This window comes from Staurois parvus, unplaced genomic scaffold (assembly GCF_062004578.1).
Source record: "Staurois parvus isolate SC_StPar_1 unplaced genomic scaffold, SC_StPar_1.0 ptg000049l, whole genome shotgun sequence".
NCBI classification, from domain to species: domain Eukaryota; kingdom Metazoa; phylum Chordata; class Amphibia; order Anura; family Ranidae; genus Staurois; species Staurois parvus.
The window spans coordinates 2,505,827-2,521,382 of NW_028317845.1; the positions used below are offsets into that span (position 1 = coordinate 2,505,827).

At 40.8% G+C, this 15,556-nt stretch overlaps 1 protein-coding gene across 1 annotated transcript in view; it reads right to left on the reverse strand.

The window, feature by feature from the left end:
• LOC149470267 (allantoinase, mitochondrial-like) overlaps window positions 1–15,556 on the reverse strand; it is a 39,606-nt gene that overhangs the window by 17,621 nt on the left and 6,429 nt on the right. Inside the window, exons 2-7 of the mRNA XM_089665885.1 lie at window positions 14,376–14,533; window positions 12,316–12,467; window positions 8,921–9,035; window positions 6,494–6,640; window positions 4,845–4,890; window positions 463–556 (exon numbers count right to left, since the gene is read on the reverse strand). Coding sequence (XP_089522011.1) covers window positions 463–556; window positions 4,845–4,890; window positions 6,494–6,640; window positions 8,921–9,035; window positions 12,316–12,467; window positions 14,376–14,533 — 712 coding nt within the window. The remainder of the gene's footprint in view (window positions 1–462; window positions 557–4,844; window positions 4,891–6,493; window positions 6,641–8,920; window positions 9,036–12,315; window positions 12,468–14,375; window positions 14,534–15,556) is intronic.

Genomic DNA, 15,556 nt, shown 5'->3' on the forward strand with positions numbered 1-15,556 from the left:
TCCATTCAAAGCTAATTGCTCCAGTTAGAGTAGAATAGGACAGGATGTGTTCCAAAGCAGGTCTTTCCTGCTGTTTTGGACCCCAGCAAGTAGGTTTCCTCCACCTCTAGAATGGTTTTGTTAGGTCAAACATTTCCAACCAAGTTAGCATCATCACCAGCCTAAATTAGTTCTGTATTCTAACAATCTTTACATATCAAATACAAATACATGGGCAATTCACATTAGCTGGTGAAGATAATAATGTTACCAGCGTTATTAAAATGCCCAGTGTGCATGGAGCCTTATAGATCAACCTATTATGACATTCAGTGAGCAATGGATCTCCCAGCGAAGAATGCAGGTAGAGTTTTAATCCTGCTCTGCTATATTCAAATGCCAAGCTTTGTAAAATGCAGGGGATACAAACAAAGTGAAAGGGTGGCTTTTCAGAAAATGCCATAACATCTATTCAACACTAACTTGTATTGTTGACAAAGATCAGCCACCAGTTCCACCGCAGCAACTTCCATGTCATCAGGGCGGGAGTCCAGGAATGTTTCATAAGATGTGGGATCTGGGAAGAATAGTTATATATTAGGTTTAAAGTTGTTAAACTGGTGTTTTATATTATCCTATCATATATAAGTATATATATATATATATATATATACTGTATATATATATATATATATAGGGGCTGGACAAAAATATGGAAACACTACAAGATTTGCAGGTGTGAAAGTGACGACATGTTTCACATTGAAAGTGGAAGTGATATAACATTCTTTTACCTCCGCTGTGTGATGAGACACCTAGCTAATAGGTGGGAAGCCTCACTTTCATCATTCACTGCGTGTGCTGCTAATAATACAGAGTCATGTCAGATCTTACTGAGCTTCAAAGAGGGCAAATTGTTGGTGCCCACTTAGCTGGTGCCTCTGTGAATGTATTTGCCGTGTCGTGAGGTACCATATCAAAGGCAATGATGGCATATACAGTTTCCAGAAAACGTCATCTGATAAGCATAAACACGGTTGACACGATCAACTGACTGAAAGAGACAAAAGTACATTAAGCAGAATTGTGACCTGGAATAAGAAAAGAACTACTGCAAAAGGAACTGCAAAGTTCAATCTCAGTCTTCCAAAGCCCATGTCCACAAAAACTGTGCAGAGGGAACTCCATAAACAAAGCAATGCTCAGAAGAGGAGAGAGAGGTGCCTCACCCATAAATTGTGTACTACCGATCAATGGAAAACTGTAATATGGTTCAATGAATCAAGCTTCACACTATTCCCATCTACTAGACATGATGTTTGTAGAGGACCATGACGTCTAACAGGTAGTGGGATGTCCACGGTGTTTCTGTAGGTGGCTGGTAAGGCATATACGGGCATGAAATGTTCTGTCATATGTCGGACAGACTTATGTGGGCACCACTGTTGCAGCATTTGCAGCTCTGGTTTTGTGGAGTGTCACTTCTCTTGTGTTATGGTTGTTCTTTCCTCAAATGTCTGGCAGCCTTGGTGGATCATCGTGCGCCATGCTGATCGATCTTGTGCCAGGGTTTCCCAAAAGCTGGTGTCAATATCCAGGGACTTGAAGGAGGCTTTCAATTTGTCTTTGTATTGCTTCCTTTGTCCCCCGTGCGATCACTTTCCTTGAGAAAGCTCACCATAGAGGAGCTGTTTAGGGATGTGGTGGTCTGGCATCCTTGCAACATGGCCTGCCCAACGTGTCTGGGCTTTCATCAGCAGGCTTTAAACTAATGGCATGCCTGCTCTGGAGAGGACTTCTGTGTCTGGCACCTTGTCCTGCCAAGAGATCCTCAGAAGTCTGCGCAAGCAGATCATGTGGAAATGGTTGAATTGTCTAGCATGCCTCCTGTATAAAGTCCAAGTCTCACTGGCATATATCACGGTAGTTAGCACTACTGCTTGGTAGACTTTGAGCTTTGTGGCAAGGCTTATTCCATGGCAGTCCCACACATTGGTCAGTAGTCTACCAAATGCAGAGCTTGCCTTGGCGATTCTGCAGTTGATCTCAATGTCAATTGTCACTACGTGGGAGAGTGTGCTGCCAAGGTATGTAAATTGGTCCATTGCTTGCAGCTTTTGTCCCTTCACTGTGATGGTGGGCTCTTGGTGTTGGCCTTTCGGAGCTGGCTGATGCATCACTTCGGTCTTCTTTGTGTTGATGAGGAGGCCGAAGTTGTTGCATGCTGCTGCAAATTTGTCCACACTGGCTTGCATTTCCTGCTCTGATCCAGCATTCAGGGTACAGTCATCAGCAAAAAGGAGGTCTCGTAGCACGGTCTCCTTTACCTTGGTGACAGCCTGGAGTCTTCTCAGGTTGAACAGTTTCTCATCGATCCTGTATCTCAGGCTAACTCCCAAGGAACTGTTCTGGAAGGTGTCTGACAGCATGGCTGAAAACATTATGCTCAACTGGGCTGGTGCCAACACGCAACCTTGCTTGACGCTGTTTGTAATGGGAAAGGCCTCTGAAGCTTCTCTGTTGTCCATCATTCCGTCGTGAAACTGATGTACCATTAGGATGAATCTGTCAGAGCATCCAAACTTTGAGATGATGCGCCACAGACCTTAGCGACTGACAGCGGCAGAAGCCTTGGTGAGATCCACGAAGGTGGTGTACAATTCACGGTTCTGCTTTTGACACTTCTCTTGGAGCGGTCGGACTGTGAAGATCATGTCCACAGTGCCACGCTCTTTGTGGAAACTGCACTGTGTCTCGGGTAATAAACCCTGTTCCAGGTGGTCAGTCAGGCATATTTACATGTGGCAAACCCCCTCCCAAGTTTATGGCCAGGATTGTCTTGTCCAACAGTAAAGCATCTTACAGGATATTTATAATTTATACACACGCACAAAAAACCCCCCACATGTATATATACTGTTTGAATATATAATACATACAGTATATTGTTAGGCACTGTCTGGTAGGATTGGTATTTTTTCCCATAATGGTATTCCTAAATGATGGGCTGGTAGAACAGTAGAATAAAACCATGAAAGATATACTAAAAAAGTGGTTGTTATAGATGGAAAAGACTGGGACTTCCTGTTACTATGCCTAATGCTTTCAAAAAGGAATTTGTCACAATCCTCCACAGTGTTTTCCCAGTTTGAACTTTTGTACAGTATATTTGTCTTTGGGAATTCCTGGATTTATTCCAGGAAACATGAGCAGGAGGCCACACCTCCCAAAAGTGTAATTGAACATATTGCTCAGATGCAGGATAGGATAGTGGCAGTAATGCCTATAGTTTGGGAACATATGCAGCAAGCCAATGAGAACCTTTAACATGGGACACAGAGTCTTAATTTTGGTGACTACTTTACAGAGTAATTTTCTGGCAAATGGTGGGGCCTCTATGAGATCAGAGGACAAAAAAAAAATCAGCGATGTATAATACCAGATCTACCAGCCCCTGTTAACCCTATAACCCCTGGAAGCATAGGTGGGCTCTTTCAGCAGGAAGTGACTGTAAAGTATAACCAACAAAAGGGATACTAGAGGTTAGGTTGTCAGAGACCCTGTCTGCTATCCAGATTCAGTAGGTGATGGAGTTCTTGCAGGAAAAGCAAGAGGTATTTTCAGAATTACCTAGTTGAACTAACATATGTTGCCATGACATTGTGACTGAGCCTCATGTCAAAGTAAAGTTAAGCCCTTATCAGATACAGTATCTGAAAACTCAGATAAAAGCCATTTCAGAAGAGGCATACAAAATTCTTGGGCTCATAGAGGAATATAACAGCAAATGGTCGAGTCCCACAGTGCTTATCCCTAAGTCATATGGAAATCTGAGGTTCTGAAAGGAGATCAAGAAACAAGATGAAATATCCAAAATGAATGCTAACCCATACTCCAGGTGGATGGGTTGATAGAAGCTTGGGTGGCGGCAGGTACATCAATCTTACTAAAGAGCATTGACAGGTTTCCTTAACATATAAGGCAAGTGAAAAGACAAATTTTATTACACCAGATGGGCTGTTTCAGTAAGTGGGCCTCATTTGTGGCTCACATGGAACATTGGCCTCATTCCAAAGATTGATGGATTGCATTCTTACCGTAAGCCCCCAAAAACATATGCTTCAACATGATGTAATTTTTAGTCTTGACTGGGATTCCTACATAAAGAAGTTTCAGGCAGTTCTAGATCCTCTTTGCAAGACAGGATTATTAGCCAATCCAAAAAATGCACAATAGGCCTAGAAGAAGTCTGGTTTATGTACTACAGCATTGCGTGGGGTTGGGTGGATGGGAATTTGAGGGTCATAAAAACCTCCAATGGATAAAATTTAGGCAATTAAAAGTTGGCCTCAGCCTTTCTAGTGGCATACTACTGGAGGTTTGTGAATGTGACAGACCCAACTATGGTTGGGTCTGTCACAGTGACTAACTTTGCTATCATAGCATGTTCACTTAATTGGATTAGATCTATTAAACGTAACATGCCATGTTAACATAAAACATAACACCTATTGCTTTTCAAGGTAAAGCGAAACTTATCTCTCCCAATCAACATTAACTATGTTTAATCCTTATGCTACTAGTCTTAGTACAGTAAATAGATAGAAAAGTATATTATATTTACTTGTTATAAATTCTTATATACATTTCAGTTGCTTCCTGGTTTCTGGTCTAGGCCAAAATGATGTCATGCATCCCAGGAGTCTTAATGGGTATTTTTTTTTTCATCTGGAGTAGAGGAGTAGAGGCTTCCTCAGCTACACTTTATTTAGCACTGCCCAAAGTTTGGCTTTAAGTTTTGCAACACATATCAGTAAAAACGAATTGTTTATTTGTGTTTTATAATTGCATGCACATTAACTTACCTCCAACCTCTGGGGCATGTTTTGTCATTTCAAGTTCTGCATGAAACTAATAAAGGAAAAAAAACATGAATGCATATATATTTTACACTTTTATGCATTTAACCACTTCCAGTCAGGACACTTTTACCCCCTTCCTGTCCAGGACAATTTTCAGCTTTCAGTGCTATCACACTTTGAATGACAATTGGGCGGTCATGCAACACTGTACCCATGTGAATTTTTTAGCATTTTTTTGAAACAGATAAAGCTTTATTTTGGTGGTATTTATTCACCACTGGGATTTTTTTTTTTTTTTTGCTATGTAAATGAAAATGTCCAAAAATTTTGAAAAAAAGTGTTTTTCTTATAAAATTTTGCAAATAAATAATATTTCATCATAAATCTTGGCCAAAATTTATTCCGTTATCTTTTTAGTAAAAACAAATAACCCAAATTAGTTTATAACCAAAAATTATAATTTTTTTAAATTTTTTTTTTTATTTTTTAGATTATTTATTTATTTATTTTTTACATACTGTCACCCTAGCAGTACAGTGTCATCATGGTGGGGGGTGATGAAGATTTTTTTTTTACACTGATTGCTTTTATACCCATAAAGGCTGGAAAATCAATCATTTCTCCTCTATAGCTGCATTCTTGCAGCCATTGAGAACTACTTAGTGAGCTGTGATTGGTCACAGCTTGTCACATGGTACAAGGCTGTTGTGAATAGCCTTGTACCATGTGACCTCTGTGATCATTCACAGATTTCACACGTAGTAAGCAATGATGTCAGAAGTGACAGCTTGCTTACTACTCTACATGTGATCACTGATTGGCCAATCAGTGATCACATGATCGGGACCTCGCACAGAGGTCCCGTCCGATCATCGGTGTTCCACTGGATCCCAGGGAGCGCACACAAGCAGGGTGCAGGGAGGCCGTTTATAAACGGCCACCCGACCCTGCACTGCCAACGTCCGGCTGTTTATATACAACGGCCGGACGGGAGGTGGTTAAAGTGTTACTAAACCCAGGACCCTGCATTCACTATATCTAGTCCCCCACAGCACACAGAACATGGAAATGCATATATTTTAGTAAATATAAACAGCTAAATACCTTTTCTCATTAGCAGTTAGAGCAGTCTTGTGACTTCTCTCAGTGTCCAGCTGAGCAATGGTTAAAGCTTGTAGGAGGAGTTTTCATTCTCCTCTCACTGCCCTATGAGATTGCATAACCTCTCACCCTCTGTTTGGACAGTACTGATTGGCCCTGTGCTGATCACACGCACCCTCCCAAGAAAAAGAAAAAAAACTCTCTAGAAGTACACACCAAACTGAGCATGTGCAGAGTGTCCCCAAGGCTGTGTTCTATCAGGAGATATTAAGGGGACAATGGAAGAAGAGGAGAATCAGAGAAGACAGGATCAAAGATCCTTTTTACACAATGCAGAGGAGTAACCCCTTATATACAGACTGATTTTACTGTTGTGGGTTTAGTAACACGTTAATGGATGTACTGGTTATCTGCCATTGACAATAGCAATTTATTTCTTGTCAATCTTTTCTGGCATACTCTTTAACACATTACCCACAACTAGCAAGCTGTCTTGCTTTCCTGCATATAAAAGTAATTGAATAAAGTAAGATACTGTTCGTGGAACTAACCAGTAGAACGCTGTTGGTCCCTTGTAATTCAGACATGGCTGTGTGTAGATCCATCACACTGACATGAGGAAACTCTGGCACTCCACTGTTAATAAGAAAACACTTGAATCCAGCAACACCAGCTTGAAGCATAGGTAGCAGCTCCACCTGTCATAGAAAGTAATATTAGTAGTGTGTACATGCTAACATTTTCATGTACAGTCAATTGAAAAATCTCCTCTAACCATTTCCAATCACTTCCCAGCCAAGCTGTTTATGCCCTCCTGCACTATCATGCATTCAAAGCCAACTGACTTCAGCTGGCTCAACGCAGGGTGACTACAGGAATGTTAGGAGTGTGTAAAGCCAGAAATGATGAACTATGGAATGAATCTTGCCATGCTTTAGTTGCAAAACTGTGCAGCATAATAAATACCTTTTCACTTTTTCTTGTTCAATATTTTTACTGACAACAAAAGATAAAACATACAGAACCCATGATAAGGACGAAATTACAGAAAGGAATGGGTTACGCATACAGTTCCAATGGATAACAGTCATATGATGCCATGAACCACAAAATTGCAAATTATGACCCATGCATAGTCCCACACAACATCACTCAGAAGAGCCTGCAGTGATACTAGTGGGGTTTATTTACTAAAACTCAAGAGTGCGAAACCTTGTGTAACTCTGCATGGAGACCAATCAGCTTACAGGTTTTATTGCTAAAGCTTAATTGAAGAAGCTGAAATTAGAAGCTGATTGGCTACCATGCACAGCTGCACCAGATTCTGAATGTACCCGTTTTAATAAATCTACACCAGTGTGTCACCTCCTCTCATCTGTTTCACCAAAGGAAACATTGACACCAATGACCTTATTGGACTAATTACTGTCCATAAATGTAAGAGAGTACTTCTCCTCTTAGGCCTATTTCACATGGACTTTTTGATCAGGCTCATCTGCCAGTTTTTTGAGGCGAACTTGATCAGAAACTTCATTCACATCTATGAGTAGGCATATGTAAATGGAAGTGTGTCTGTTTGCAACTGCCTACCACTATGTCCATCCAGGTCTGAAAAAAAGAAAAGGAAAAGGACTGCATTTTTCTGGACCTAAACATGATGGATCAGAGGTAGCCTGATGCAAACAGATGCAAGTTCATTTTTATCTGGCTGCCCATGGATCAAACATGGGTCTGCTCTGCTGTCAAAATGTGGACAAAAGCTGAATTAGAAAAGATTTAAAGATGTCACAAAAGTGACATCCATCTTGTTCGGCCCTGATTCAGCAAGCAAACTGTTCACGGGGATTATGGAAGCCAACAAAATCTTGGTTTAGGGCTCATTGATTTGTACTTACTCCCCTGTTTAATATATGCAGTATAAAGCTGTAGCACTACCCCCTTAGAAGTCTCTGAGTTTTGGGCCCCCCTACAGCCAGGTAAACACTCATTTTCTTCCACATGTTGCATTCAGAATCAGTAAAGAGTCCTTGAGCTTGGTTTTGTGATTTTATTAAAGGAGTTAATAACTTGGATGGGGTTGAGGGGTGTAGGGGATGCCCACGGAAACTGCAAACTTGGGGAAGTTGAATCTTCCTCTTCACCCAGCTGTACTGAGGGTATTCCCAGGGCAACGGGATCCAGTAACTGCCAATTTAACACAGCAGCCCCAGATGAAAAGCTAGTCTGGTTTTCCACCTGACAGCCCTCTCCCCTTGTCCAGCCCAGGGGGGTGTAAGAATACTCACACTGTCCTCTCCTGATAGCTCAATGGGTTGTTGGCTGCCTTCAGGTCTATTGCTGCGCTGACTGCTTCCCTGCTACTCAGGATTCTCCTCCCTTGGAGATGGTGGCACAGTGAAGATCCTCTTCTCCAGCACCTGCCTGTAGGTAGGCCTCTTCCCTGGACCCCCTCCCTGGCTCCACACTCCAGCCTATCACTCCATCTTCCACCCAACACTCTCTGCCCCTCTGCACAGGCCAGGGTCCCTCAAGCATGCAGATCTGGCCTTCCTCCCTTCCACCACATCTCCTCCAGAAAGCTCTCAGGTTTCTAAAGAGGTCGGAGGGCTTCAGAAGCCCTGACCTGTTATAGCCTTCCAGCCTGTCCTGAGGTAACCTCATTACCTCACTCCCCAGGCTGCTACTCAGTCTTTATCTAACAAAAACCTAACTAACATGGAGGGTGTTACAGAACGTTTTGAGTAATATACACTTTCAGTTAAACAGTAAATTTTTTATACAGATTCACACCAGATCTAAAATTGTTGCCAAAAGCCAGAGCTTTATGGTGCATCTTAGATAAGGATAGCTAGAAGATATCCACATCTGAAGACATGATAACCTCAACTTTAGTCAAACAATTCACAACAATGAGCCCAGGATCTCTAGATCCCAACCATGGAAAATAAAGTTAAAATCCCAAACATGGGTATGCTCACCTGATTATCAGGAATGACACCACCCCAAAATGCTACATCCACATAGCACTGTCCCTTAGCAGCCTGGATCTTGGTGCGGAAATTGGTTACAGATGTGGTGGGAGGCAAACTGTTTCTGTAAAAACACAAGTTATGGATTCATGTTGTGTTCCAAAATGTTGTAAAATGCACCTGCACCAGCAGGCTGATACAAAAAATAAGCATGTTTAACTAATTTTTGTGCAGAGTATGGATGATCCTGGATCGAGTTAGGCAAGATCAGACTTAATCTTTTCTAGGTCCAATGTAGGTATAGGCCAGTATACATTTAAGGAACTGATTTAAAGGAAAGTTGTACAAAGAAAAAACAAACGCTGTCTGTGTTTCTGAAAATGCTTGTTGCTGGGCTTCAGTCCATACTTGTTGCAGGTCCATGCCATCCTGAAACTGTGAGTTCAGGATGGCAGCCAGGGAGTATTTTCAGAATGGGAAGTCAGTATCAGCAGTCTCATTGCCACGTCAGTAACAGTTTCCATTCATTTTAGCAGTAGGAAAGTAATTAGAAGTAATAATGACACATGGGAGTCTTCTAAAACATGGCATTAAAATTGATGAAGTTATTGTCATATAACATCTGTCAAGTGGCACGTGTTTCTCCATTCAGTTTACAGAGGTTTTAGATTTGAATACATTATAAACTGATAACACCCTCATTCAGCCCACATAAATATTCATAATGCAGATGCTGTCTGTTCAGTAATTACAAAACAATGATATCTGAATAACTAATAAACAGTAAACACCATGGCAACTGACTCTTTATTAATCCCTAGGTTTATAGGAGCCAACACTATTATAAAATAAGGCAATGTGATGTTGAACCAAAGATACCAACAGTTTACTCTAAAGGGTTCCACCAGAAGAGACATTGGGTAGATGGTAACAGGTTGACTCATCCACCAAGTTATGACATTCATAGTCAAGAACTGATAGTCAAGAACTCTAAAGGTAAAATCTCTGCATGCAAGTTCTTAGCTCCACCTACAGTACGTGCTCCAGGCCTTACAGGTTTTATGTTTTTTGTTTTTCTCATGCAAACATTGCATGCATACAATTAAGACATCCAATGTAGTAGGTGGAGATACCATGATGGTGGTAATGATGGTGGGTGTCGAAGGAGGTGTTGGGTTACAGTTGTAATGGTGGGTCTTGATAATTGTTCACCAGCAAAGAAGAGGCTTCTTTTCTCTAAGTGTGATATTAGGAAAAAGCCATTATCGTTAACTGCTTCATTCCTAATAGTTCCTTCAACGACTTCCACTCTTAGATGTTGATATTATCAGCTCAGTGTAGAAGTTTTACAAAGTGATCAACAGTTTAAAAGAATTTCTGGCAGGAAACACTCTTGTATGACTATCAAATAGGCAATTAAAGCGGAGCTCCACCCAAAAGGGGAAGTTCCGCTTTAAGCCTTTGTACCCCGCTCCCCATTAAGGATTGGCACCTTTGGGGAGCGGTTGGGGGAGGGAAGCGGGTACCTGAATTTGACAGGTACCCACTTCCACTTCCACTGCTATCCCCTAGGTGGTCGGAAGCAGAAGTTGTCCTCCTACCCTCCCTCCCCGTAGTCTTGTGTCTGTCTGTGAGAGCATCCTAGAGGAGGGGTGAAACGTGTCGATGTGGTTTTACGGTTCCGGCGAAGGCTCTGTGATGTCACATCCAGTGAGTGGAGTGCACACTAGCTGCGGCGTTCCGGAGCCATTTTTGTTGGTCTTTCACCTGCTGATGTGGGAGCACACACTTGCCAGTCTGAACATTCATTGATGTTGGAACCGCACAGTTGCTGGTCTAATACCCTTGTGGGAGCCATAATTTGTTGCTTATGATGTGGGAAAGTTTACATAATTTTTTATTTTGTGAAATGTAAGTGCAATAATGCTTCAGTTTGAATTTAATTAAAGAGTATAACAGTATTACACTATTGGTGTCCCCATTGTCTTTTGGCATCTAATCTGTCCTCTTGGTGGTCGTTGGAGATTGTCAAGCAAGCATTTCTGCTCTAATATGGTTCATTCCGGAGAACACACTTCACCAATAAAATCTCATTTGACTCTTAAGCCATACAAGCTAAGAGTCCATCATATCTGGTGAGTGTGGATTGTACCAGAAGGTGATCATGGATGGTGTTGGAATATTGTTCAAAGAGCACATTTGTTTTTTTGGCACCGTTTCTTTGACTGGAACACTGTATCACCGTTTATTTGGGACAGTGGACTTTTTATTCTTTTTTTATTATCTCATCACTGTTGATATAATCACTATTGTCTGTTTAATTTTTGCGCTGTAATATTATTTTTATGTAGAGCATAGGGTGACTGAGCACACAAATTTCAACAGGGTCAGCTAGAGAGAATGGGATTCTGCATGTTGAACATTGATAGATGTGGTGAAACTGAAAACACTCAAGCATAAACTGGGGCCGATTGTAGGATTATCATGTGTGGTCTGCTAAGCTGCACCAACATTTTTGGAAATTGAGTGAACTCCCGTCATGTGGTACAGGGACAGTACTTCACTGTTAGTTTGAATAGCAGAAGAGAGAGATGTACAGTGTTTTCCTTTCATAGAAGCACTACGTGTCACATTTCCTGAGTGGTGTCACTCTAATATTGGTCACATAATCATGGGCAATTTTTCTTTCAACCACTTTCAACCAACTTTGAATTGGAAAAACAAATGAACAGATCAAAGCAACCTAGCAGCATCCCTTCCCTGTAGATATATAAATATATAAGATGATTGCAGTCATTTTTGTAATCATTAGCTAGTTGAAAGTGCTTGAAATTGTTAGAAAATTGCCTTTTGTATTGCCAGCATAAAGCTTTCATATTCAATGAGCAAATATGGCAGTTCCCAGGTACAGACTATCAGAAGACACAAGGTTTTTGAAACTGGTCACTTTTTAAAAACATTTGAAAACTGTAAAACTACTTTAAGTTAAAGTAATTTACCACATTTTAAACTGGTATTGAGATAATACTGTTGCTGCTATTACTGACCTGCTACTGAAAATGCTTTTTGTCCGGTTGTTATGTTATCCCATCAGACCTGGTCCTCAGAGTCACTGACCAAGTGTGCAGCTCTGGGAAGTCAGATAAATGTTCACAGCCCTTATTTGCATATCTGTCACAGAACAGTGCCTCAATTTATTGAAACCAGAGGATCAACATGACAGCCAGGAAGCCAAGATTCTCAGAGAGGCCAGAAATGACAGTGTCTTAAGTTTGTCTTATGATATTTTACTATAAAGCTGACCAATCTCACATTTACATAAAAAGAAAAACTGTAAAACCACTGTTGTCCCCCTTTAATATGGAGATGCCCTCTAAACTGACATCATATGGTATATTACATACAGTGGCATATCTACAATAGCAGTGATGCCTCCAGCAGCGGCAGCCAGTGTGGCAGTCCGGTAGCCCTCCCAGTCCGTGCGTCCAGGCTCATTGACATGTACATGAGGGTCAATAATGCCAGTCATGACCACAAGATCCCCTACATCCAGCAACTATTGAATGGAAAAACAGAGGTGGTATAAGATCAACAAAATAAGCAGAACAGCGGGAGGAAGTAACTGTAGACACCTTTAGGGAGCCAAACGAACATTATATTATGTCAAATCTTATACTGTATGTTAGTATGTCCAGTCTTTTAGGTTCCATGCACACTGGGCGTTTTAATAATGCTGATAACATTAGCTGTGTAAAGCCACTTTAAAAACGTGAGTTGTTTAGCATATTTTAGCATTTTTGTATTAGCGTTCAGTGGCGTTTTGCTGCGTTTTTTCGCGTTTGCGTTGTTAGTGTTTTTTAGCGTTTTATTTTACCAAGAGAAAAATTTTTTTTTGGTCAAAAAAAGTCCAAAAAGGCCGATTGGCAGCAATTTACTGCGTTTTACTGCATTTTGACGTGATTTTCAGTGTTGAAGAGTTTTTACAGCTACAAAACTCCTCTAGAAACCCACTAGTCCTGGGCTTTTTTTCCATCCAAAAACGTTGATTACAGTCTATGTGTGCATGAACACATAGGATAACATGCTGGGGGGTTTACAGGCTGTAGAAAAAAACGTCAAAAGCCAAAAACAGCAGCTGTAAAAACGTTCAGAGTGCATGAGGACTTAAGTTGTATCTTTTGGTTGGATGGACCAACTAAAGCTAGGTTCACACTGGCAAAAGTCCTTATAGCTCCTCTGAAATAGACTTTTCAGAGGCAGTTTGCAGGCATTGCTTGCCAAACTATGCCGCCTGAGTTAAAATTGTCGCACCATCATGTAAAGCACTGCAGCAATGTCTACTTACCTGAGAGGCCACTATGCTCCTTTGGAGGTAGGCAGTCAGGGGTTGGTAAAAAATGCAACTGAACAACTTGTTTTTAAAAGCTGCGTGTACGAGACCATACAGTGCCTAAGGTAGCTTAGATACTGTATAGCCTTGGGTAGTGTCGGATACTGTATGGCCTTAGAATCCATTAAAAACAAAAATACTGTACCTGTGTGAGAATTCTCATACAGAAGCTGCCATTTTTCAATTCTCAGACCATTCAGTTTCATTGTGAGGGACTTTATAGCCCCAAATCTAATATGCAGCACTAAAGTCAATTCACGGCAAAATTAGAATTCTACCATTAAATATAAAAAATGACAATAGCTAGGCTTTATTAGAACATTTTCCAATGCTTTCTTGTAACATTTGCCTCGTTTTTCCCTATGTCATATTTTATGCCATGACCATTAGCTGCACTTCACCATTCAGAGTGATTCATTAGTTGTTGTACAATATACATGCAATGTGCCAGTAAATGAGCTGCTTAGAAAACATAGCACTCCACGGAAAACTCATCATTTTCCTGATCGGCAACAATGAAATTTAACTTCTTGGGTGTCCTGCAGAAGGATCTCTGTATACCACTCTAGAAAAGACCCAGTCTCAAATTTCTGCTTTTCAATTTAATTAGGTAATTACACTAAGTAAAATGCAAAAAAACATATAGTTTTCTGTGCAGGTCTGTCGGACGTCTTGGGAATCACATAATTTTACAATTCAATTGTAATTAATAAATTGTATAAATCTTCACTGAGACAAGTTGGGATGAATATGTTTAGAGGAATCAAAGAAGCTTGGGTAGTCACTTTGATTGATTTGCTCATCTCTACCTTGAATGCCATCTTGGAAGATGACTAGAACACTATAATCTCAAATGTATTGAAATTTCAATTTTCTAAATGGATTTTGTCTACTTGAATGCTTTACATTAATGTCATAAGCGCACCAGATAACATATTCATATAATGCTGATACTTTACGAAAAATTCAGAAGAAACTGATCTTCTACTCCTAAAAGCAAGGGTTAGCCAGAAACTACACATGTGTGAAATCTATTACAATTATACACAGGTCAAGGTTTCATCATTGTGTTACCTGGGCTCTGTCAATCACTTGCTGTTTTCCCCATGGCAGTATACTGCTAATCTTGCCATCACTAATGGTGATATCACAGGAAGATATAGTATTGCCCAGTATGACTTTCTTACTTCGAATGATACTTATCTTTGATCCCAGTGTGATATTCATTATTCCTGTAATTATATAATAAGTGATTACTTTTATTTAAAGTTGAATATAAATTATGATGTCATTATACAATGTATTTCACATGTTAATCTTGTCATATTTCACATACTACTGTACTATACAGTTTATGTAGAAATTATACAATCAAGATGACAGCACACTTTGGTTTTAAAAAAATGATATTCAAGTATGTATTTCTAACTCAGAAAAAAAACACATGCCTTCTATTTCTCTCTGCCTCCCCCTATTGTCCAAATCCCTTTTTTTGCTACTGTTATCAAACTTACTCTTAGAGGGAGGCTACATTTGTTATTCATGGTCCCACTATATGTAGTAATGTAGCCACCCTCTCTTGCTGGCTCCAGAAATGGATTATAGGATTTGTAGTGTTCAAAGCGCAGTGCACATGACCCCCCCAACATGCACTGCTCATTCCAAAAAAAATGCAGGTAGGGGGAAAAGGAGAGTTTTGAGAGCTCATGGAGGATGTCACACAGAAGGAGACAACACAGTGAGAAATAATGTAATGACAAATAGATTACAGGGCCATTGAGTAGGGCCTATGAAAAAGGTATCAGGAGCATCTCATGGGGCCCCCTACTGACCCCGGGCCCTCAGGCAGTGCCCGAGTTTCCAAATGGTCAGTCTGCCCCTGATTGTAGCACTGCCCCTGCAAGAGCCACTGGAAATTTGTGTCTTCTGCTCTTGGTCTAGTCCTGTGTGAGTCCTCACCTACCTGATATCACCAGGATACTCTTCTGTTAACCTCAGCAGGCAGATAAGACCTAGACTTACAACCCTATAAAAGAGGCTGTATTGACAAGTTAACGTCATAGGAATACAACAGGATGTATTGGCACTTAAACCACTTGCCGCCCACTCACAGTAAATGTACTGCAAGCAGGCGTCAGGTGCAGGCTCATCATTGTATATGTATGTTGCCAGCTTGCTTCCAGATTTGGGGCTCATATGCGCGTGTCCCCTGCTGATCTATGCTGTGATTGGATGCAGGTTTTAGCCAATGATTT